This window comes from Grammomys surdaster, unplaced genomic scaffold (genome assembly GCF_004785775.1).
Source record: "Grammomys surdaster isolate TR1022 unplaced genomic scaffold, NIH_TR_1.0 126109, whole genome shotgun sequence".
NCBI classification, from domain to species: domain Eukaryota; kingdom Metazoa; phylum Chordata; class Mammalia; order Rodentia; family Muridae; genus Grammomys; species Grammomys surdaster.
In genome coordinates, this window is record NW_021620917.1 from 5,275,796 (window position 1) to 5,297,813 (window position 22,018).

The 22,018-nt window shown below is 51.9% G+C and overlaps 1 protein-coding gene across 1 annotated transcript in view; it reads left to right on the forward strand.

Annotated features, from left to right (window-relative positions):
* Positions 1 to 22,018, forward strand: part of Mad1l1 (mitotic arrest deficient 1 like 1) — a 318,963-nt gene that overhangs the window by 246,479 nt on the left and 50,466 nt on the right. The window contains exon 16 of the mRNA XM_028756021.1: positions 14,253 to 14,443. Coding sequence (XP_028611854.1) covers positions 14,253 to 14,443 — 191 coding nt within the window. The remainder of the gene's footprint in view (positions 1 to 14,252; positions 14,444 to 22,018) is intronic.

The following is a 22,018-nucleotide window of genomic DNA, read 5'->3' on the forward strand; positions in this document are numbered from 1 at the left end:
TTCCCTTTCACCCTTTCATGTGCTTTTCTAAGTCAGCTGCCCTGTCCTTGTATCTGTGTAAACAGCTGTGTTGTGACTGGGAAGTCTGTTTCTATTCACCCCAAATTCAGGTGGCACTGACAGACCAAAGAATAATTCCATCCTAGCCCAGCCTGGTGACCCAGTGAGTTTATTGGGGTTCCTTACAGGGATGTAGGTGCAGAATTATTAATAATGGGTAGTGAATTACTCACAGACATGTGGCTGAGGCCAACAGCTGCACCCCAGCCCAGCCCAGCCTGCTGAGGACTTTTGTAAGCTGTGTCCCTGGAACGTCCAACACAACATCAGGCAGCGCCACTGAAGAGCCTCCTCCGTCAGCAACTGTTTACCTGTCTGTGACCTTGGGGAGAGGAGGGCCATTGAGCCTTCTTCCTCCACATGGGACTATAGATCTGAGAGCCTCCTGAGGATCGTCACAGTCCATCTGATGTTAAGGCGCCAGGACCTTGTCTGTCACCTCCTGGCCCACTGTAACATGTGCTTTCGGGCCAAGCTTCAGATTTCTGAATCTCAGTGTCTTTGTTTCTTTTCCTTGTTCCTAACAGTGGTGAGTAATAGGCATGCCGGTTTGAATGCCATGTTGCCTTGAGATTTCTTCTACTAGATGCTACTCAGTTCAGCACTTTCTGCAAAATAGACCCTCTGCTGTGGTACAGTGAAATGGAGTGGAGGAGACACACAGATCCCTCCACCCTAGCAGGATACCTGGGGCATGGGGCTCCTGCCCTCCTTGTCCACTGTGACAGTTGGGGTGTAATGTTTGTTGTCTCTGTAAAGGATTGGGGGGTTCTTGTTAAAGTGCTGAGAACTGGAAAGACTTCAGGGAAACAGTGGGATCAAGGGTCAGTGGAAGGCTGGGAGATAAAGCTCTTGCCTTGGCAGCAGCAGGAGGTCAGTCCTCACGACCTACATTTTAAAATCTGGGCATGGAGCCATGAGCCTAAGATCCCAGCTTTGAGGGGGTGGAGACACGTGCATCCCTGAACAGCCACCTACACGATTCAAGTTTTTTTTTTTAACATTATGACTTATATTTTTATTTATTTTATGGATCTGTCTGTGTGAGGGTAGTGCATGTGAATGTTATGGGGCAGCTTTCACGAGTCAGTTTTCTCTTTCTATCTTGTGAGCCCTAGGAATCTAACTCAGATCAAAGTAAACAACTGAGGAACAACACCCAGGGTTGTCCTGGGCCTGCAGGAAGATATATGCACAGGCGCATGTATGCATATGTGCACACGCACACACACACACACAGAGACAGAGACAAAGAGACAGAGACAGAGACAGAGAGAAAGTCAGCAGAACACTACTTTTGCTCTGTCTAATAGAAACCAGGCAACTTTGACTCAGCCCCAGAAGCTCTGGCTGTGTTTAGTCATCAGCATGTTGCAACAGTCATGCCATCATAGGCCCAGCTACTAGCCCCCGTCTGGGCTCCAGGCCATGAGAGAGAGCAGGAGGGCCGCCTTTGCTGACTCTCTTTGAAAGCTAAGAATTTCCAAAGTCAGTGAACTCAGTCAGTCCCTTTCCCCTCCTCCAGGCTAGTATGTGGCAGGAAGACAGGTATCCCCAGCTCCTCTCTGCTTACCTGGGGCTCCTCCACGGCCTAACCATGGCCTTTCTCTTGCTGTGCCTGGTTCCTCAGCACCCAGTGTCTCCACCCCACCAGCCAGCATCCTTCCCACCTCAGCATCCTTCCCAAACCTTCTCTCTCTGCTCTGGCTGCTGAGCTGGTTCAGTAGCCTTTTCCTTAATCTGCTGTCTGAAGAATTGGTTCCATATTAGGTCCAAGGCCACGGCACACATTAGCAGGTTTTTAATACACCACTACATCTCGAGGAGGAGGGACAAAGGAGATTTAAAACTCTTGTCTCGCCAAGAGCAGACAGATTGACTCAAGACTGACTCGGTCAATAAAAGATGAGCTCTGAACACTGCCCCCCCGAAAAGGAGCTTGCCTTCCAGGGAATTATGGTTCCTGTACACCCAGTGTCAGGAATTAATAATACATCCAGTGTGCAGAACGGATTGCCAGCTCTCAGGCCTGTGTAGACGTGACTCCAACACGGTGGCTCTGATGTGACTCGTCCTCACTGCCTCCTGCTGGCTCCATCAGAGCTTCTGTTCTGTCCAGTGGATGGCAGGCCACTGCCTCTGCTCCAGTCTTTTCTTGGCAGATCTCCTCCCTGGCACATCTGTATAAGGAAGCTTCTGGAAGTTTGTATTGAAGCAGCTGTGTTCTCTTGTTTGTGATGTGATTCTCCGATTCAAGTGTTTTGGGCTAGGCAGGGAAGAGGGTATGTATATACACACATAACGAGGTCATACGTGTTAGTCTCTGGTTGTCTCTGTGTGTGAACCCTTTCTTTGAAAGCTGTGGCTCTCCTAGAGGACATGAGTAGGCTGTTTGTGTTTGTACACACGTGTGTGTGTGTGTCTAGTGGATATATACACACGTGTGTGTGTGTGTCTAGTGGATATAGACACCAGAAGAGGATTCCAGTCTCCTCCTCCATTATCCTCCATCTTAATATTCTGATGTAGAGTCTCTCATGAACCTGGAGCTAGGCTGGCAACCAGCCAGCCCCAGCGTTCCTCCTGTCTCCACGCCTCACAGCTCTGGGTTATAGGCGTGTGGCCACAGCTGACATGTCACCTGAGTTCCTCGGAGTTGACCAAGTCCTCACACTGCCATGCATCTCCCCAGCTCTAGATACACTTTGTCAGAAACAGCTCCCCGCCTCACTCTCCAGCCTCTTGGCAATAAGAATGGGTGAATGACTCTAAGCAAGGCATAGACTGAGCTCACCCTTAGCTCAGTAGCAACATACAAGCCCACAGGCTGCTTTGGATTCTGTAACCTCTGGTCTAGCACTCAGAGCCTTGATTTCAACCCTGCCAGAGGCATGCAGCACACGAGCTCTGCCTGCTAGTATTGCTGAAATTCCTTCCCAGGGAGACATGAGCAACAACAACTGTCTCTTCTCCTGAGGTCACAGTGACAAACTGAGGCACAGTTCTACCAAGGTACACTCTGGAAACCCAATGAATTATTGGGCTTTCTTTCAGAGAATAGTCTAGGGGCTACTTACAGGGTAATGTGTGTTTTAGTCCTGAACTGGCCACTCTGAGGAACCTAACCCAGCAGGGATGAGGGCTTCCCCTTAGCCACATCAATGGTCTCCTCCCTCTTCTTGTTCCCCCTTCTAGACACTCTAGCACAGTGGTTCTCGGCCTTCCTAATGCCGTGACCCTTTAACACAATCCCTCATGTTATGGTGACCTTCTCAACCATAAGATTATTTTGTTGTTACTTCATAACTAATTTTACTACTGTTATGAATCATAAATATCTGATGCAGGTTCAGAACAGCTGTGCTAGCCCCGCCCTTAGTTCAAGTGCAGTTAAGGCACAGTTGCCTGTAACAGGTGGCAGGGCCCGTGATGGGCTGTAAACAGTCAACAGGCTCAGCTGGGCCAGTGCATCTGCAGAGGCAGAGCTGAACTTCCCAGGATGGTGATGACTGAGCTGAGAGGACAGTCACTTGCAGCAGCTAGGCTGAGGCAGCTCCATTCTCACCACTGTCCTGAGTCAGTCTTCTAGCACCAAAATTGACCTTGTGGCCAATGGCTTTTCTCTCTGGGTCCCCAAACCTTCTGCCTACCTTGGACTGAGAATAACAACACACACACACACATACACACACCACCAAACTGCAGCCTGAATGCAGCTGTGACCTCTTAGAACTGCCCAGCTGAGACCAGTGGAGAGGGGTCATCAGCTCAGGGAGCAGGGAGCACAGCTCTGATGAGTGCTCCCAAGGACTGTGTTTATCGTGACTGATGGAGTCACCATATTCGAGGCAGGGCTTGCTGTGCCCTGTCATCCAGGGACGGACTCCTTGGGGCTGCTCCCATCTGCCCCTCTGTGTTGCCCCTATTGTGGCATGCCTTCCCCTCCCACCCCACCCCCACCCCCGTTCTCCCTTCTTACATCTGCCGCCACCTTCCCTGCCAGAGCTTCCCAGTACAGGGCTCCTGAGGAGAAATGTGGCCTTCAGAGAGCCAAGGTAGGGCCCCGGCCGCTGGGATGTCTGTCCTCAGGTAAGACGCCAACTTGTGGTGCAGCGGCCTGTCAGAGAGGCTCACGTGCTGCCAACAGTGGCTGTGGGTGGAAAATCATCTGGAGCAGTGCTGGCTGGCATCTCATACTCTGCGAAGTGTCTCACCCTTGGCAATGCATCTCGCACCCTGCAATGCTTTCCAGAGGTGGACTGGCGGGCATGAGCGCCTGCAGCCAGCCAGGCCTTGCTCTACAGTATTCCCCTTTTCTTGTTTGTTGTTTTTTGGGAGTCTTTTTTGTTTAGTTGGTAGATTGGTTTTGTTTTGTTGTTTTGTTTCTTTGAGACAGGATCTCACGTAGTAATCTAGGCTGGCCTTGATTGTCTGAGCTTTCTGTTTCTACCTCCCAAGTGCTGATTACAGGTGTCCACTAACATGTCTGGTTTACACTGTGCTGGGGTTTAAACCCAAGACTTAATGCATGCTAGGCCAGTACTCTACCAACTAAGCTACATCCCCAGCCTTCCTCTCTGTACCTTCTAATGGCCTGTGTTTCTAATGCTTCCCAGTCTTGGTTTTCCATAGCTTTGTATACTAGAGACCTTCAAGTGGGGTCATAGATTGCTCCAGGCCACCCAGCCCCAGTGTCTAAGGAGAGTTTGGGCCCATCTGCTCAGTTACTGCTGCTGAGCCTGATTCAATGGCCGTGTGTCCTGGGCGCTGTGGATGCTGGCCTTGCCCTAAGGGGGAGCCAGTCTCTGCCTCCAGGGACTTGTACAGTGGTGGACTCTCAGCCAGACAGGGTCCATAAGACCTCAAAGCAGAGCAGGGCAGGACAAGAGGTGCAGAAACTCAAGGGAGGCCAGGAAGGAGGGCACCAGGTGGCGTTGGCGCTTGTTGCAGAAGTATAGCGCCAAGCACAGTCCCCTGTAGAAGGCAGAAGTCCAGGGCCTCTTGTAGCATGGCAGAGAACTATACTGCCCAGGTGGGGGTGGTGAATCTGATGGACACACAACAGTGTTGGAAGCCAAGCCAGCACTTAGGCTGGGTTTCCACACCAGTGGACAAGAAGGGAAATCCTGCCCTACCCCTACCTCCTGCATCTGATCAGGAGGGCAGTCAGCTCTATGAAAGCAGGATCTCAGCAGGGCTTGTCCGGGTCAGTGGTGGTAGGGAGAGGTCAAGCACCTAAGTGGGGCCCTCTGGATCAGTGCTGGGTCTACAGCAGTCCAAGGGAACTTCATTTCCTGGGATGGAGGCTGCAGAGGTGGGTAGCACATTGACAAGAGCTGGAACAGCTGTGGTCACTCAGTAGTGCTGGTCTTGGGTGGGAGCTCTCCATTCACATGTCCCAGATGGGGTGATGAGGGAGTCTCTGGGTGGTTCTCAGAGCCAACCAGAGACTCCAGATTGAGGGACACTGACACCAAAGCCACGGTCCAGTCCCATGCAGATGGGGCTGCATGCAGCTTGATGCCCAGCCCTTGTCCCTTACTTTCCTGAGCCAGTAGTAATACAGAAGTGTGCATGACTCTTGCTTGTCACTGAAGGGGCCTCTGCTGGGCACCTCAGGCTTGTGCCACAGGGCAGAGGCCTACTCTGGCAAGTGTTGATGTTGAGGAGGAAGGACTTTCTGATGGCTCAACAGGTACAGCGTGACGTCAGCAGCAGGAGACATGTACGACCATGTAGCTTCAGCCCAGCGGCCAGTGATCCAGGGGTCTTTCTGAGCTGAGGCCTGGGTTACTGATGGAAGCTCCTGCTCAAGCCCCAGGGCGGGGCCTGCAGTAGGATCATCTTACACCCAGTAGGTGTTTGTAGGTGTCTGTCTGGGCTACCATGATCCTGAAGAGCCAGGTTAGGTGAAGGCAATCCTCTGGGCCTCTGGTTTGTCTCTACATCCATCAGCCAGCGCAGTGTCCCTCTTACCATGGAGGACATGCAAAATCAGGGGCTGCTGATTCTCTATTGCCAAGATTACTGCCACAGGGACTGTGCAGCCTGGTGCTCTAGGGCCTCTCTTGCTCTGTCCCTGGGGTGGGGGAGGGAGTCTTACAAGAACGAATATGATATCAGCGCCCGCTTGTCACCCCAGGACTCTCCCACCCTGTAATCTGGTGGGCTGTAATTGCCGGTGTCTTTTCAAATCATTTTTGTACAAGGTGACAAGCTGCTTGCTGGAGTGAGCAGTTAATCACACAGAGATGCCCTGTTTGAAAGGCGCTCAGAGCTTACCCAGGGGCGGCTGCCAGCAGCCAGGCGGGTGCACACGATCTGCTCATCTGCATATAATTCCAGGGCGAGCAAGCATCACTGAGGCTGGTGTAAATCATGCAATTTCCGGCCCAGCGGGGGAACACAGGCTGGTGGTGGGAACCAAATCTCTTGGCCTGTGGCACTGGTGGAGTTAAAAGTAGCCCCGTCTTCATAGGGTAGCAAGAGACCTGATAGTGGGTGGTAGTGGCCTAGCCACTTTTGGAACAACAGCCCCTCATCTTAGACCAGCAGCCCTACCTGTCACTCTCCAGTGTGAGTTTAGGGAAAAAGGTCCTAGCTGGCATTGCACATCACCTGTCAGCCACTTTCCTGGCTTGGTTGGTTGTAGTTTGGATTGGGGGTAGGCTAGCAGCCTCAGTGCTCTGTGCCCCACCCACTGGCTCCTCTACTTCCCTCTGTGTGGTGGCCCAGAGGGTTAAACCCATAGTGGCCCAGCAGGCCCCGGGTCAGTGCTCTGGGACATCTCCTGCCATTTTCCCCAGACAGCAACAGGGAGTGGGGCACAGACATCCCTGTCACAGCCACAGCAGTGCCTGCCCTCCACAGCTGCTAATAAAATTGCATAAATATTTGATGGCTAATTATTAAATATTTAAAAATGTAAAACTGGAATGGTTTGGAAGTTAGCAAGGCATGAATAATTCAGTCCTTAGATGCACATCAGCTTTGGGTCTGAACAGGGCCAGCACCTCCAGTGCCTGCTGCAGCTGGGGACGTAAGTCTCAGGGACTTCTCTGGCTAGCCACCAGTTCCCTAGGCCTGGAAGCAGATACTCAGGCAGGGTCCCTGTCATCACATTGCAGGACAGGTCTCAATCCCTTCCCTTGTAAAGTGAGGAGGGGGCTCATGCCACCTACACCATGGCCAAGCAGATAAAGCCCCTTTATCTTGGTGATTCTGAAATACCATCCTTTCTGGTTAGGCATTGTTCATGCCTCTGCGGAAACCAAAGACCAAGTATTGTCCTGCCACCTGATCAGATCCAAGAGAAACTCCAACCACACCCTCAACTCATGGACCCCTCAATAGGGAGACGAGGAATAGTCTTCTAAGCACAGCCAGAGCATGACTGTCTGTCTGTGGGTCCATCCATCAGGCTGGGCTTGTTGGAAGCAGCACCTCTGCCTCAGGTTTGAGGCCACAGTAGTGCTAGCTGTGATGCGTGATAACCTAGTGCTATGGTGGGTTTTGCAAGACCTGAAAAATCCCAGTGGATTCTCTTCACTTTTTAGAAGGGAGAATGGCTCTGCAAAAAATTCCCAAAGTACTGTTCAGAAAGCTACTTCCAGCTGTTAACCAGGAGATGCTGAGGACACTGAGGGCGTCACTGCTCCACTGGACCACACCATCCTTCCTGCTGCTACCCCATAGCTTTATAGCCAGGAGGAGAAGCCCATCTGCAAAGATGGGAAGCAGAGAGGAGGGCCACATAGCCATGGGCATCCCTGGTGATCACAGTAAAGGTAGCATGCGTGTTTCCTGCTGGCCTCTGTGTGAGCATGTTTCCTTTCTAGGGTGCTAGAGAGCGTGGCTGTATTTCCTTCCAGCACGATCACACTCAGGTGTAGGTTATTTTCATGTGAGTCAATGTTGTAACAGATTGTCTCAGTTTCCTTGCACCCAGACCTGTACTGCCATGCCCAGCCCCCCCACACACCCCGGTCCCCTGCTGTGGTTGTTTGAAAGAGAACAGCCCTCATAGGTTCATATATTTAAATGTTTGGTTTCCAGTTAGTGGAACTGTCTGGGAAAGATTAGGAAGTATAGCCTTGCTGGAGGAGGTATGTCACTGTGGTGGCCTTTGACGTTTCAAAAGCCCACACCAGTCCCAGGCTTTCTCTGCCTTCCTCTGGTTGATCAGATGCAAGGTCTTCCCTGCCTGCCTGTGAGCATCTATGAGCATGCTTCCCGCCTTGATGATTATGGACAAACCCTCTAAAACTGTAAACAAGCCCCAGTTAAATACTTAAGCTTATAAGTTGCCTTGGTCATGGTGTCTCCTCACAGCAATAGAACTAAGACCTGTGCTTTCTTGCTACACGGCTTCTCAGCAGAGATAGGCTCGTTCTCCAATGTCAGTATGCTCTAGTGTGTGGATACACACGTGCATGGCATCCATCCATCCATCCATTCATATTTACACATAAATGCATACCACACACACACACACACACACCCCTCTCTGCATTCGGCTTTGATGGGAGATGGGACCCATGTTCATTCGCTGATCTACTGACCTGCGTACTTAAGCACACATACCCTCATCTTGCCTCAGTGGCATTGAGGTAAGACACTGTCTTTTTGCCATGTTCTTCCACATGTTTGGTTTCCCATGCTGTCTGACATGCCTAACTCCTCCTGGGACCCTCTGTCAGTGTCCTCTCAGTTGTTATAGGTGTAGTGGGCATCTGTCAGCTCTGCTTGTCTTTTTATCCCTGGCTAGTGTTCCTGGGGTCACAGCCTGGGATCAGAACAGTGTGCTCTGCTCTGATAGGGGCCATGTAGGCTCTTGCCGCAGCCACAGGCACCTGCCCTGGTAGTCCCTGCTGCTATGCAGGGCCTCCTCCCGACCCCTCCGACCCCTCCTTGTTCTCTCACATGTCTCTTGCCTGAGCCAAGAAGGTCCAGTGCTCTGGGATGCTGCTGTTCGCAGGCACTGGGGTTGGGCATACCATCCAGGCAGGGATCTGGCAGGCCTATCGTCTGTGCTAAGACTAGAACCCAGAGCTTTGCAAAACCTGTGAGTTCCTTAAGAACTTGTCATGGTGGGTTTTTGTTTTTTGTTTTCTTTTGGTTTTGGTTTTGAACTAGCATTTCATGCAGCCCAGGCTTGTCAGAACTCATTACGGAGCCAAGGATGACTTTAACTTCTGATCCTCCTGCCCCTGCCTCCCACATGCTGAGATTATAGGCATGTACCGCTCTGCAGTGCTGGGGATCAAACCCAGGGCCTCGTACATGCCAGGCAGGTACTCCAGCTGAGCCATGTCACCAGCCACTCAGTAGTTTTCTTGGGAGGTCATGTGTTTCTCTCCCCAAAGAGAAAAGAATTAGGCTTTTCTTTGTCCTGCAGAATTGACCCCAGGTACTCCATCAGAGAGGCGTGGCAAATGTCATGGGGGCTGCCACTGTTGTGACCCAGAGCTACAGCAGCCTGGTGCAGGTGAGCATGAAGGTTTAGGACTGGTATAGTCTGGTCTGGTTTGCATCCCTGTTGCTATGACAAAATGCTGACTTAAAGCAACTAAGGAGCAGGGAGGAGGTGCTCATTGGCTTACAGGTTGCAGTCTGTCACTGAGGAGGTAGGTACAGAGTCAGGAACTTGCCATCAGGACCAGAAGCAGAGAGGAAGACCTCACACTAGCTTGTTCTCTGGGCTTGCTTAGCTTCCTTGCTTATGTATGCCAAGCCCACCTTCCCCTGATGGCACTGCCTACAGTTGGCTTACCCTACCTACATACCTTAGCAACCAAGACAGCACTCCATAGATAGGCACATAGGCCAGTCTGAAGGAGACAGTTTCTCAATTGAGGTTCCTTCTTCCAAGGTTTGTGTAAATTTACAAAAAGTAATGAGCATAGGATTGGAGAAGCAGCTCTGCAGTTAAGAGCACATACTGATCTTCCGGAGAACCTGAATTCAGTTCCTAGCACCCACCCACATCAGACAACTTATAACCACTCTACCTGCAGGGGCAATCTGATGCCTCTGGTCTCTAAGGGGATCTGCACTCACATACACATACCCACACGAGGACACACACACATATGCATAATTTAAAATAAAAAAATAGATCTTTAAATAAAAACTCACCCAGCACCCACCTTTCTGCCCACAGACTAGCACAGGGGGTATGCCTGCTGTGAGCCGTACAGCCACCCTCTCCCTGCATCCCTCGCCTCTGTGTCTACCTCACGTGGGCCCCTCTGGCCCCACTAGTATCAGCCATTCTGCAGACTGGAGGGCGGGAGCTTAGACTCCAGAGATCTGAGCCCATAGCTGCTCGTTATCCCGACATCTCTGCTCTTGGGCAGGAGTACACATCACACTAGCTTTTATCTGGCAGAGCACAGGCTATTTCTGTCCTGTGTCCTTCTCTCAGAACTTTTGCAGATGTCTCCTGTGAGTCCAAAAGGGCAAACATGGGGCTGAGATGGTGAGGGTGTCATCTCAGAGCCATCCTGCTGCCTCCCTAGAATGATGGAGCCAGTCAACAGGCCAGGGTGAGCTTTCCAGACAGACATGGAACAGAGAACAGAGGTTTGAGGCCAGGACCTGATGTGCCCCAGGACCACTCTGGAAACCTACTCTGGCCCATCACAGTTTCTGCTACCATCAAGTATGTCTTGAGTTCTGATGAACAATTTCATCCTTTCCCTGACTCTCAATTGTCACCTGCCACACTCCTGTCCTTATAGGACATCCAAGACTGTCCTTGCAGAGAGAGCCATAGGAAGGGAGGGCATGGGCAGCCTGGCCTGGAGATACTGAGGATCATGGTTTAGAGCTGGAGGATGATAACCACAGCTTCTTTCCAGCAGCATGGAAGGATTTAAACATTGGCAAGGCCCGTGACAAGATGGAGAAGTACCCAGAGCTTCCAGGACCTCAGTTGCCATGAGCTAGAGAGAGGCCCAGGGGAGCAAGGCTCTGTGGATCTAGAGAATGGCTCCAGAACAAGGCTGCCCTGCTCTGGGTCTTGGTCTCAGAATGAGCTCAGAGCCTCTTGGTGGCTTGCAGCTTTCTGAGTTTCACGCCAGCTACCACTCTGGCCCTCGCTCCCGTGTTGTTACCTGCACACTCACGAGTAGCTAAGGACATCTCCTCAACGCCAGAGTGTATAACCACAGATCCCCAAGGCCCTGTGGCTCCTGGGAGAAGCCCAAAAGCAACCTCTACTCTTGGTCACTTTGAAAGAGACTGAGTGACAGCCAGTGACAGGAGAGTAATGACACTTCCAAGGTGGAGCCCATCTTTTATTTATTTAATCCAAACCATCGAGTGAATTATTCATTCTTGTTTATGTAAGCCACTGAGCCACAGAAATAACAAGGAAGTTGAAGCACCCCAAATCAAATGATTGTCTCCAGGCTTTGGACATCACCCCTTGCTTGTCTTGTCTGTCCCCCCCCCACCCTACCCCCCAACAGTGGCCTCACCCTCACCCTGAAAGAGGTGGCTTTCACTCCTGACCACCAAGGGCAATAGATGTTTCCTCTTTGCAGCCACAACCATGCCTGTGATTGCTTGGCATGTAGCCAGAGTGCCTCCTCTCCATTCATCCCCACAGTACACAGACCTTCCTCCCCATGGGCCTTCAATGGCCCTGAGCCCCACAACTGCCAGCCTCTGAGATCGGAATTACACAAAAGCCCATTTCCTTCCTCAAGGTCAGCCTGTGTTTGGTCTCAAGACTTAATCTTCCCCATTGGACATCTGAGGTGTTTCAGCAGTTGTCACAGTCTCTGATGGCTGAAACATCCCTGGGAAGTGTGGTCAGTGAATTTCTTCTGACGAAAGCCCTCTCTCAGGAAGGAGGGGCCCAGGGATGCCTGGAAGAGTCTTGGGGTCAGGGCTGCCAATTAACCTTTCATTTTCATAGTCTGATCACTCGATTAATCAAGGCTCTGGGCCTGTGTCCTGTTGAAGGGGCTCACACTGTGGAGAGCAGTGTCTGCCAAGGCCTCTGGGAGGTGATGGATGAAAGAGCCGAAGGACAGGGCCAGCGGCCAGGCGACAACCCCACAGAAGAGCTTCTGCCTTCATTTCTCCTCACAGCCCCTGGTACCAGCATGCCTTGCTCAGAGTGTGACTTCCTCACTGGACTGTGGGTGGGCTGTCCATTGTAGACTATGAGGTATGGCAAAGGTGGCAGCAGCCCTGCTGGAGCCCTTCAGCTGCGTGGGTCCAGTGGTTATCCTCTGTGAATTTCAGTTTCCTTGTTTATAAAAAGGGGGTGGGAACATGTTCATCTGGAGGTGTAAATGTGTGAATTTTCCTGGGAGGACATTAGGAAAAAAATCTGTTCATTCTAGATAGGGCACCAACAGCAGTGCATTCTGGCCAAGTGCAGGTTAATGAAACCATGAGTTTATTGGGGTTACTTACAGGAGCCCGAGTGAAGCACTGACAGCTAACTCAAAGGAACTGCCGAAAAGCCCACCCCAGCACAGGGAACAGCCCTCAAAAGCTTCATCCCAAAGGTTCCCCATGGAACTTGCAGCAGCTCGGCCAGTTGGAGCGGCTGCTCTCCAGAGCAGTTGCTGTTACTCTAGAACCATGTCCTAGTGATGTGGTTTTTGAGTTTGTGCATCTGACTTAGGCTGGACTCCAGAGCTTTCCCTAGCCAGATCCTCAAGACTGTGTCTGAGGACAGCCGCATGCTGTGCTCCCCTGGGAGACGGTGCAGAGTCACAGAGGTAGCAGAGTGCTCTCTGGTCTGTGTTCCTCCAGGTCACTCAAAGCTTCTTGTTCCCATATAGCTCTCTGAAAGCAGTCTCTCTGGCCCCACTGACTTCTAGAAAGCCACCCCATTTGCACACACTAATCATCCTCCGGGGCTGTGGTGCACAGGACACAGGCTCATTTTTCCTCCTGCCTCAGGCCTGACCTCAAACTCTTTCTCTGCTCCTCTTTGACGGTGAGCCCATGAGGACCTGTGATGGGCCTAGTTGGTGGAGCCTCTTGGACGCCGAGTTCCTCTGACTTAGGGATATCTTTCTCCACTCAAGCCCAGGACCACCCTCCTCAGAAGTGTCCACATATCATGGCCAATATTAACTAAACCCAGTTCCTCATCATAGTGAAGGGGAGGTCCACACCCCACCATTACCTGAGCCCGACGGCCCAGGCCTGCGGGGCTCCCCTTAAGAGAAAACTCCACGAAGGACTTCCAGGAAGTGCCCAGCTTGAGACAGTCCCTGTGTGTGTAAGTGGAGCCAGGCTCAGTAATTAACGGGGTGTAAATTAGGGCTTAATCACTCAGCAGGCACCTTGGGTGAGAGATTCATGGTAATTGTGTGTGCTCCTTGTGGCTTTGCGCAGCTGGCTTCTTCCTAAGCACCAGTAAACGGTGGCGGCGGCAATTGGGGAGGTGGTGCTCGGCCCTGAATGATCCCCCCAGAGACATGTGGGAAGGGACTCCTAGGCCAGATTATCTGGAGCCCACCCAGTCCTTGCTGAGGGACAAGGAGGGTCCTTTTGGTTATAGGTAGTCAGCGTGTAGATCCTATACCTATAAATAAACCGTTCTACAATATCCAGACAGCTTCCATCCACCTCTCTCTCTGCATGCTGTGCTAGCTCATCCAGGGCAAGTGGCCAATCCCTGGAAGGAAGGGGCTGAGGCTACAGCCTACTGATGGTCCATGTGCCCAGAGCGCCTGGGATTCTGACCCTCAGTGCAGACTTGAACTCCTGGTGCTTCCTTCTCCTGTGTGCTCAAGAACCTGCTGCCCAGCTGGGACCAGTCACCCCCAAAGCATGACCTGCTGCCCTATGGTGCTTTCCAACAGTAATCCAGGGTGATGTCCTATTGGGCATTGTTATTCTGCTAGCAGGGTATCTAGTCACACCATCTGTCTCTGGAAGTCACTGTTGTTTTGCTTTGTTTTAAAGTACTGTTGTTAACATAATAATAAAAAATGAGTTTATTATGGCTGCCACCAGAGGGTCACACTGCTTCTCTGGCCTCTGTCCTTTTTCTTCTGATTCCTCAGGGCACACAGAGAGATGGGCACCAGCCTCAGGCGTCTGCAGGCGCAGGGACTCCAGTTGAGCCATGGTTCATCCTTGCTCCTTTCCCCCTGGCCGTTTTCCCTGTCCCACCTGTGCATTCTGGGACTCACACCACACCCTTCTCCCTGCAGAGCTGCGGAAGCAGGTGGAAAGTGCCGAGCTGAAGAACCAGCGGCTCAAGGAGGTTTTCCAGACTAAGATCCAGGAGTTCCGCAAGGTTTGTTACACACTGACCGGCTACCAGATTGACGTGACCACCGAGAGCCAATACCGCCTCACCTCCCGATACGCTGAGCACCAGACGGACTGCCTCATCTTCAAGGTAGGCAGCTCGCCTCCTCACTGGGAGGAAGATCAGTGTCGGCCTTGGTTAATGTCATGTGCTGGAGCAGCCCAGTGTCTCCATAGCATGGTCTTCCATGGCAGGAGGAGACATACTGGCCCCTTTCTCTCCACTCTGGACAGGCACTGACCTCGGGCCACTTACTGGCTTTTCTTCACTTACTCTGTAAGTCTCTGCCAGGGATCAGTGTGTGGCACAGCCCATGGAAGGGAAGGACAAGCTGTATATGCCAGCTACTTGGTGGTCAGGCCAAAGGTACCAGAGGAGATGTCGTAGGTAGCTGGGCAAGCCCTTCAAGCTGGGAAGGGTCAGTGGTCTTCATGAAGCATGTGTGTACCTGTTGGAGTCTCCTGTACAGTGTGGGCTTCTGAAGAGGGGTCCCTCTTAGTCAAAGCAGAAGCGTCAGCCTGAGGGAGGGGGCTTGGCCAGACGTGTAGACAGGTTCTGAAAGTAACACAGGTCCAGCAGAAGTGAAGTTGTTCCTCAGTGGGAGTGGCATTGTAACTGAAAATCTGGGGTTACAAGGACTTACCCATCACTGGCAGCAGCCTTACTTCCTGTCTGTGGGCTGGTGTTATGGTACAAGCATGGTGCATGACCCTGGAGTGGCCTGTGATCCCAGTGTTCTGTGTGACAGTTAGGGGAAGAGACTCAGTAGCTGTGGGTGGGAAGCCCAGAGGTTGGCCAGCTCCACTCTGTACCACGTGTGGCTGGGCCACCCACGACCTCAGCAGCCATGCCGTCTATGCCCTGCAGAAACAGGAACCTGCGTTCATTTCTGTCTAAACCCTGTGCCCAGTGGGACCTACATGTTTTATGCCAAATTTCACAGAAAAAGTAGTAGCCCTGGCCCAGAGTTTGTCACTCTACAGTGGCTCACTTATCCTTGTTCCCATCCGTCTGTCTGTCTGCCCCTTTCATGGGACTCTGCCCACCATGGTGGCAAAGGCACATGCAGCGCAGCACCTACTGTCCCTTGCAATTTTGTGTTGTGTCTTGGAGACTCTCTGGACTTCTCAAATTGCATCCCTCCATTTTTACACTTCTTAACACTCTCAGACCTTTGACTAAGTAAATAAATATTTGAACGCCCAAAGTCTCTAAGTCAGTAAGCTATCAGGAATGTATTTCTTTGCTTCTGTGTACCTTTGAATAACTCAGGCTCGCTGATGGGTATTTAATTTAATGCCGCGTAAGATTGGCAAATGAAGATGTGCTGAATAGTTGTCATGACAAACGCACACTTACAGCAGTGTGTGTAGACAAGGTCCAATTCGCATTCCAAGGTACTCTAGGGGTTTTGTTGTTTTGTCTTTTGGTGGTAAGGGGATGGAACCCAGGGCCTCCTGCATGCCCGGAGGCAAGCACACTCCCAGCCAGCCGCTGTGGGGCCTGTGTAGCACGGCCTCCAAGCTGCATCCCCAGCTCCCTTCTTTGCATTTAGAGACAGGGACCTACTGCCCATGTTAGCCTTGAACCCTGTGTTGTAGCACATGTTGGCCTAGACTTGTAATCCTCCTGCCTCAGGATGCATCAAAAGGTCCTGCCGTGTTCTGTTTTTAAGGCTGTTGAAATCATGGTGTGCACCACCAGTTTCAGGCTAGGCTATCCAAGGCCACACAATGAGAACCTCTCTCTAAAGAGCTTAAGTCACTTCTGCTCTGGTATCCAAAAGGCAAACATGGTCGTCACAGTACTGCTTTGACCCTGCCACCCTATTCCAGCTAGTTCCAGTCTACTCAGTTCGGCCTGCCTTCTTTCTGTCACAAGCCCACTTGTAGTGACCTCCTAGCTGTCTGTGAGACCTAGCACAGCCTCTGCAGCACACAATAGAGTGAGGGCAAGCACAGCTGCTTACTGTACCTGGTACACACTGTCCTCACGCTCTTCCAGTTCTTCACTTGCCCACAGAGGAGGATAAGGTGTTCCTGCCCACCAGCTGTCCTTGGGGTTGCCTAGCCAACCATGCACACACACAGTTGTGTATCCCCTCAAAGATGGGTAATAGAGGAAGCAATATAGATGCGCGGCTACACACAGTCACCATTCTCCAGGTGTCAGTGGGTCAGACCCAAGGGGCACTCAGTGACACCAACCCAGCTAGGCAGGAAAAGCAGGCAACTGCATTCAACTCAGGGCTCAGAAACAGACCAGTTTTCTCTGACTCCAGGTGTCTCCCTAACAATGGCAGGAGGGACAAGAAGGAGGCCCCACGTGGTTTGCCGACGGACACCACCCCCAGCCAACATGGTTTGAGCCTGTTGAGAAGCTTCTCCTGGGCTCCTGGCTACACCCAGGGCTCAAAACCACCTCAACCTCAAGTGGCCAGTGTAGCCACAGCAGGGCCTCACCTCCTGGCATCAGACAGGCTACAGAATGTGTGTTCACACAGGGACACATGTGCTCATGCAGGGACAGGGTGGAATGGCTTGGTGAAAGTGGTGGCAAGGTCAGAGCTAGTGTGCTGCTGTGGTCACTGGTGACGAACTCGGCATGTGGTGATGGATTGAAGGGGCTGCACCCGTGACCTTGGTAGAGTTGGCTCATATCAGAGAGAAGCTGTTACACTGCATCACTCTGGGAAATCCTGGGGTGTGTAAACTCTTCCTTGTACCATGTTTTCTTTGTAAGAATGCACTTTCATGAGCACGTGTGTACGTCTGTGTATAGGGTGGAGACAGACGACACCTCCACCTGTTCCTCTTTGAGATCCATCTTTGAGATCATCAGTCACTGACCTGGAACCTGCTAAGCTGGCTAGCTAGTGCTAGCCTGGGACTGCACTTTCTTGTTCCTCCCTGGCTTGGGATGACAAGTGTGCCACCATGTCTGGCTTTTGCACATGGATCTGGAGATTGGATTAGCATCTTGGTGCTTGTAAGGCAAGTAACCCACAGGACTGCCTCCGTCCTTGGAGATTTATTTGCTGAGAGGCAGCTGTCACTCCACAGCAGGGCTGACGCACCCTCTACAGTCACCCGTTTGCCCTACTCAGACCCTTGTGGCCCACCCTCTGCACCAAGGACAGTGAGTCTTGTAGGCAGCTCCTTGAGACCAGCAAATGTTTCCTGTGGGCTGCTGGGCTTTGGCTCCAGTTTTCTCCTCAGCTTTCTCTTGGCCTGCTACAGCAACCATGGCCTCAGCCTGCCCTTCTGCCTCACTGGCTCTTCCTCATACCTGGCCCTGTCCAGTCTGGAGATTTCTGTCCCGTGGCCCCACTGTATCCAGCTGTGGAAGGAAGTGAGTGCAGGGACTCAATGCTGGACACACCCTAGTCCTCAGAGCACTATAGTATGAGCTGGTGCTGGCCCACTGCCTGCCTTCTCCATCTGCTTCCTCATCTGTCTAGTGCAGATAATCACAGGTTCTGCTGGCCCTGCACCTGCGATAGTGTAGGTCACCTGAGGGTCCCTGCTGGTGACTAAGCTGTTACCTACAGATGCTGCCCTCCTGTGTGCAGCCTATAGTGACACCAGAGTCTTTTTTTTTTTTTTTTTTTGCTGCTGTCCCTGGCAAAGCCTTAAAGCAGTTCCCCAGAAGTGTCCACAGTGGGCAGATCTCAAAGAGGAAGTGGCACAGATTATCCTTTCCTTATCCCCAACCCCACCCACCCTGTCTCCCCTAGTTAGGGAACATGGGAGCCCTGGCAGCAACCGTAAAGCATCTCTGGGTCTGCCCCTTCCCTGACCAGGTCCCTTCCTAGGGTAGAGGCCCCTTTGTGCCATTCTGGCCTTTGGGGCCCACACATCCCTGAGAAATTCCCCTGTACAATGTAGTAACAATAGGACTACAGTAGGTCTTCCAGCAGGAAGTCTCTCCTCAAGACCCTAGGGTGGGGTTGGTCCCATCCCATCCCATCTTTGGCCATTATGTACCCTCATATCCTCTACAGTACCATCAGAGCTAAAGCCATTCTACAGCCCTTCTCCACCACCGACACCTGGCTAGCAGACAGGGCGTTCACAAGGTCTATTGGAGACTGGCTAGAGAAGAGGGAAATGGACAGGGGCCAGGCAGGAGGCAGGGCTGGCTCATGCACAACTCTGTGACCATGGCCAAGTCAGGCTCAGGCAAGGTCACGCTATCCCCCAGCTCACAGTAACTTCCGCTCATTTTCTTTTCACCCCAAACAGCTTCCAGGCAGGGGGGGTCTGTGTGGCAGAGTTAGAAATAGCTGGGGCCTGTTTCCAGCCAAGCAGATTCTGCAAATGTGTGCTGGGATAATTGAGGGTTGGCTCATGGTCCCACATGGCTCCGCTTCCCTTCCCAGCCTGGACCCAGCCTCTGCCGTGTGTGGGTGGCCGAGCCGCCTCCCAAGGCTGCTGTGTCGGGGAAGGCAGGAGCTCAGCTCCAGCACACGCTGGGAGTCTGGCATCTTGCCCACTCCTCCTCTCCCAAGAGAAGTTGGACCCCAGAGTCTCCAGTTTCCTTGGAAAGACTGGACCTACCAAATGTCCCCAGCAATCCTGGTGTGACCTCATTCCCTGTGGCTCACAAGGACTACCCAGAAGGTAGTCAGAAACAAGAAGCCAGACAGCTGCAAATAGAATTGACTGCAAAGCTCTTGAGATGCAGGTGACCATGACCTTGGGTCCCTTCTCTCATGCCTCTGACCACTCCACAGCCTAGCATAACCCAGGGCCTGGAGGAAGCTGTTCAGGGACAGTGAGAAGACCTGGAATCTGGGATCATATGGACCCTGCTGTGTCTTAGCTGTCTAGTACAAGTTCCTGATCTGGGAAGCAGGATCGTGCAACCCTAAGGGGTAAGACTACATGTTTATATAAAAGTATAGGTTCACGCCTTTATCCACATGGCTAGGTCCAGCTTTTCACATGGATACTGAGATTGAACTCAGGTCCTCATGCAATTTTACTCCAGACCTGTCTCTTGTGTTTTGCTTTTTTTTTTTTTTTAACATAATGTCTCCCTGTAGCCCAGGCAGGCCATGACTGAGATCCTCCTGCCTCTGCCTGGACTTCTGGTACCGTCAATATCCACCATATAAGCACCTCACAAAGTCTTTCCTTTCACATCTTCCTAATCAGAGGCCTGAGACATGGTGAGGGCTCTGGAGGTGCCTCCCTGTGTCTGCAGCAGGGCTCTAGGCAAATGGCTGGGCCACTTGTAGCTTCCTGTTCCCTCCCAGCAATGCTAGTTCATGGCGCTGGATTATGGTACTTCTGTTGGGAATGTGTGTTGTGGGCTCTGCACCACTAATGGGATGTCTAGCTCAGCTCCCAGAGTGAGCATGTCACCCCTTATTGTGGCTTTGTCCTTGGGGCACAGTGTGACATTTGTTGGGATAGAAGCTGCCTGAGCCACCTGCCTCCCAGACTGCTCCCACCCCCCACCCCACCCCCCGCAGCCTGGCATCCTGCAGTGGGCATTTCCTCAACCGTGTGCCCAGCCTCGGTATAGGCATAGCTCTGCCTGTACCACTGTGATCCCGCCTGCCGTGCTCACAGAGCCTACGCTCACTGCAGAAAGAGCAGGTGAGGAGGCAGCCAGCTTCCGCACACCTGCACCCTCAGCGCCCGCCCGCCGGGCTGCCAGACACTACAGGTGTATGCATGGGAAAAGACCCAGAGCCAGAGCCCTTCAGCCATGCAGTGTGAGCCCTGCTGGGTGGCTCAGGAAAGCCTGGGTCAGTTTCTCCGTCCACAGGACAGCCGTGAAGGGTTTATGCAAAGAGCTTGGAATCGTTTTCCTTTTTTCTCTAAGTACACATCTTGGAGGAAGGGACCATGTGTCTGCCAAAGTCCAATTAATCCACAAGATTCATGAACTCCTGGGTGCCCACCCCTACGTCCACAGCCCAGTCTCCAGGAGCTTAGCTCTGCTGCTGTGGACTGGCGTAACAACACAGTGGCTATTTTTCAATAAAACTTTATTTATGGCACCAAGCTCTGAAATTTATAGTTTCTACAGTATGTCAAGTATTCTTGGGGCTCCTTGAAAACTAATACGTTTATTTGTAGAATACCATTAGGTTTATAGAGAAGTTGAGTGTAAAATAAGCTTCCCCTGTGTCCTAACCTACGCCATAGTTTCTTACACTGCTAACCAGTCTTGTCCACATTTGGCCTAGAAGCCGCAGTCTTTAAACCCAGTCTGTCCAGTTGCTGGGAATTGTGAAGTCTGTGCTTACAGAATGTTCTCAATTCATGCAAATCCATTAAAATTTGTGCCACCACTCTGATGTCCCAGAGAGTAGCTCCTGTCTCTTAAGTCCTCTGAGTATCTGTCATCTCTCAGCTCCTACAGATCTCCTGCCTGTGATGCTGCCATTCTTGGGATGTCCCAAAGGTGGGACCCTCTGTGTACTGGATTCTTTAACTTAGCAGCATTCATGAGATTCCTCTGAGTCTTTTCTGGACTTGATTGCTCTTTTTCTCTTTTTAATTTTTGCAGGGCTAGAGATTCAACCCAGGGCTTTGCTCACTTCAAGCCAAATGCTCTACCCCTGACCTACGTCTCTCGGGCCCTCACTAGGGGTTTCTAGGCAGTGCACTGCCACTGAGTTCCAAGATTGACCTTTATAGCTTTATAAAGATAGAAGGTCACTATGTGGCTCAGGCTGGCCTCAGGTTTGCCACCCTCCCCCTCCTTCTCAGGCCTCGGTTTACACCTGGCCAACCCTCTCTTTCTGTTGCTGGTATTGGTATGTGCCACAAATGTTGTGTCCACTCGCCTGCTGACGGATGTCTGCCGTGTCCAGTTTGATTCGTTAGGAAGGGCTCCTCTACAAAGAGCTTTGGAAGCATTGGCAGCTCAGTAGTGTCAAAGTCATCCGCAGTTCAGTTGATGCAGAGTCCGTAGTGTGCCAGTCCCGGACCTCCAGAGCATTCCCATCTCCACATCTGCACACCAGGGTCCACCAGATGTGAAGCCAAGGCGGGGCCTCCCTGAAAAGCAGAAATGGCCCTGGGGCTACCCCATCTCTTGCTCTGGTTCCTGGCACACTCAGTGTCACACACAGCTACACACATGTGCGTACACACTTGGCCTCTGTCTGACTTCCCGTATGGTGTCTGCTTCTGAGAAGTCAGAAGAGAGGGTCAGAAGTGATGGAGGTGACATGGGTCCAGAGGGAGCCCCTGCGACTGAGCATGGCTTCAAAGCCGGCTGCTGTGTGCTCAGTGTCAGTGTTGGCAGAGGGGCTCCCGAACATCGGAGCCCAGGAGCCACCAGTGCCCGTGGTTCCTGACAGCGCCACATCTTCCTCAGGGCAGTGTACATGGACTGTGTTACTTTTTTTCATTGCTGCACAAAACACCTAACAGAAGCAGCTTAAGGCAGGAAGGATTGAGGTGGGCTCACAGCTTCAAGTGATAGAGAAGTTATGGTGCTGGGGAGGCTCTACCCATAGTGCTAAGAGTGTGAGATGCCTTCTCCCCACTTCTTGGTGGGTCAGGGAAGTAGAGAGCTCAGGATGGAACAGGAATTAGGTATAGCCTTCAACTTTTGGGTCAGAAGTGTAGAGCACTTGCCTAGAATCCCCCAGTGAGGGGCTGGGGTGTGGCTCAGTGGTAGAGCCCCTGCCTAGAATCC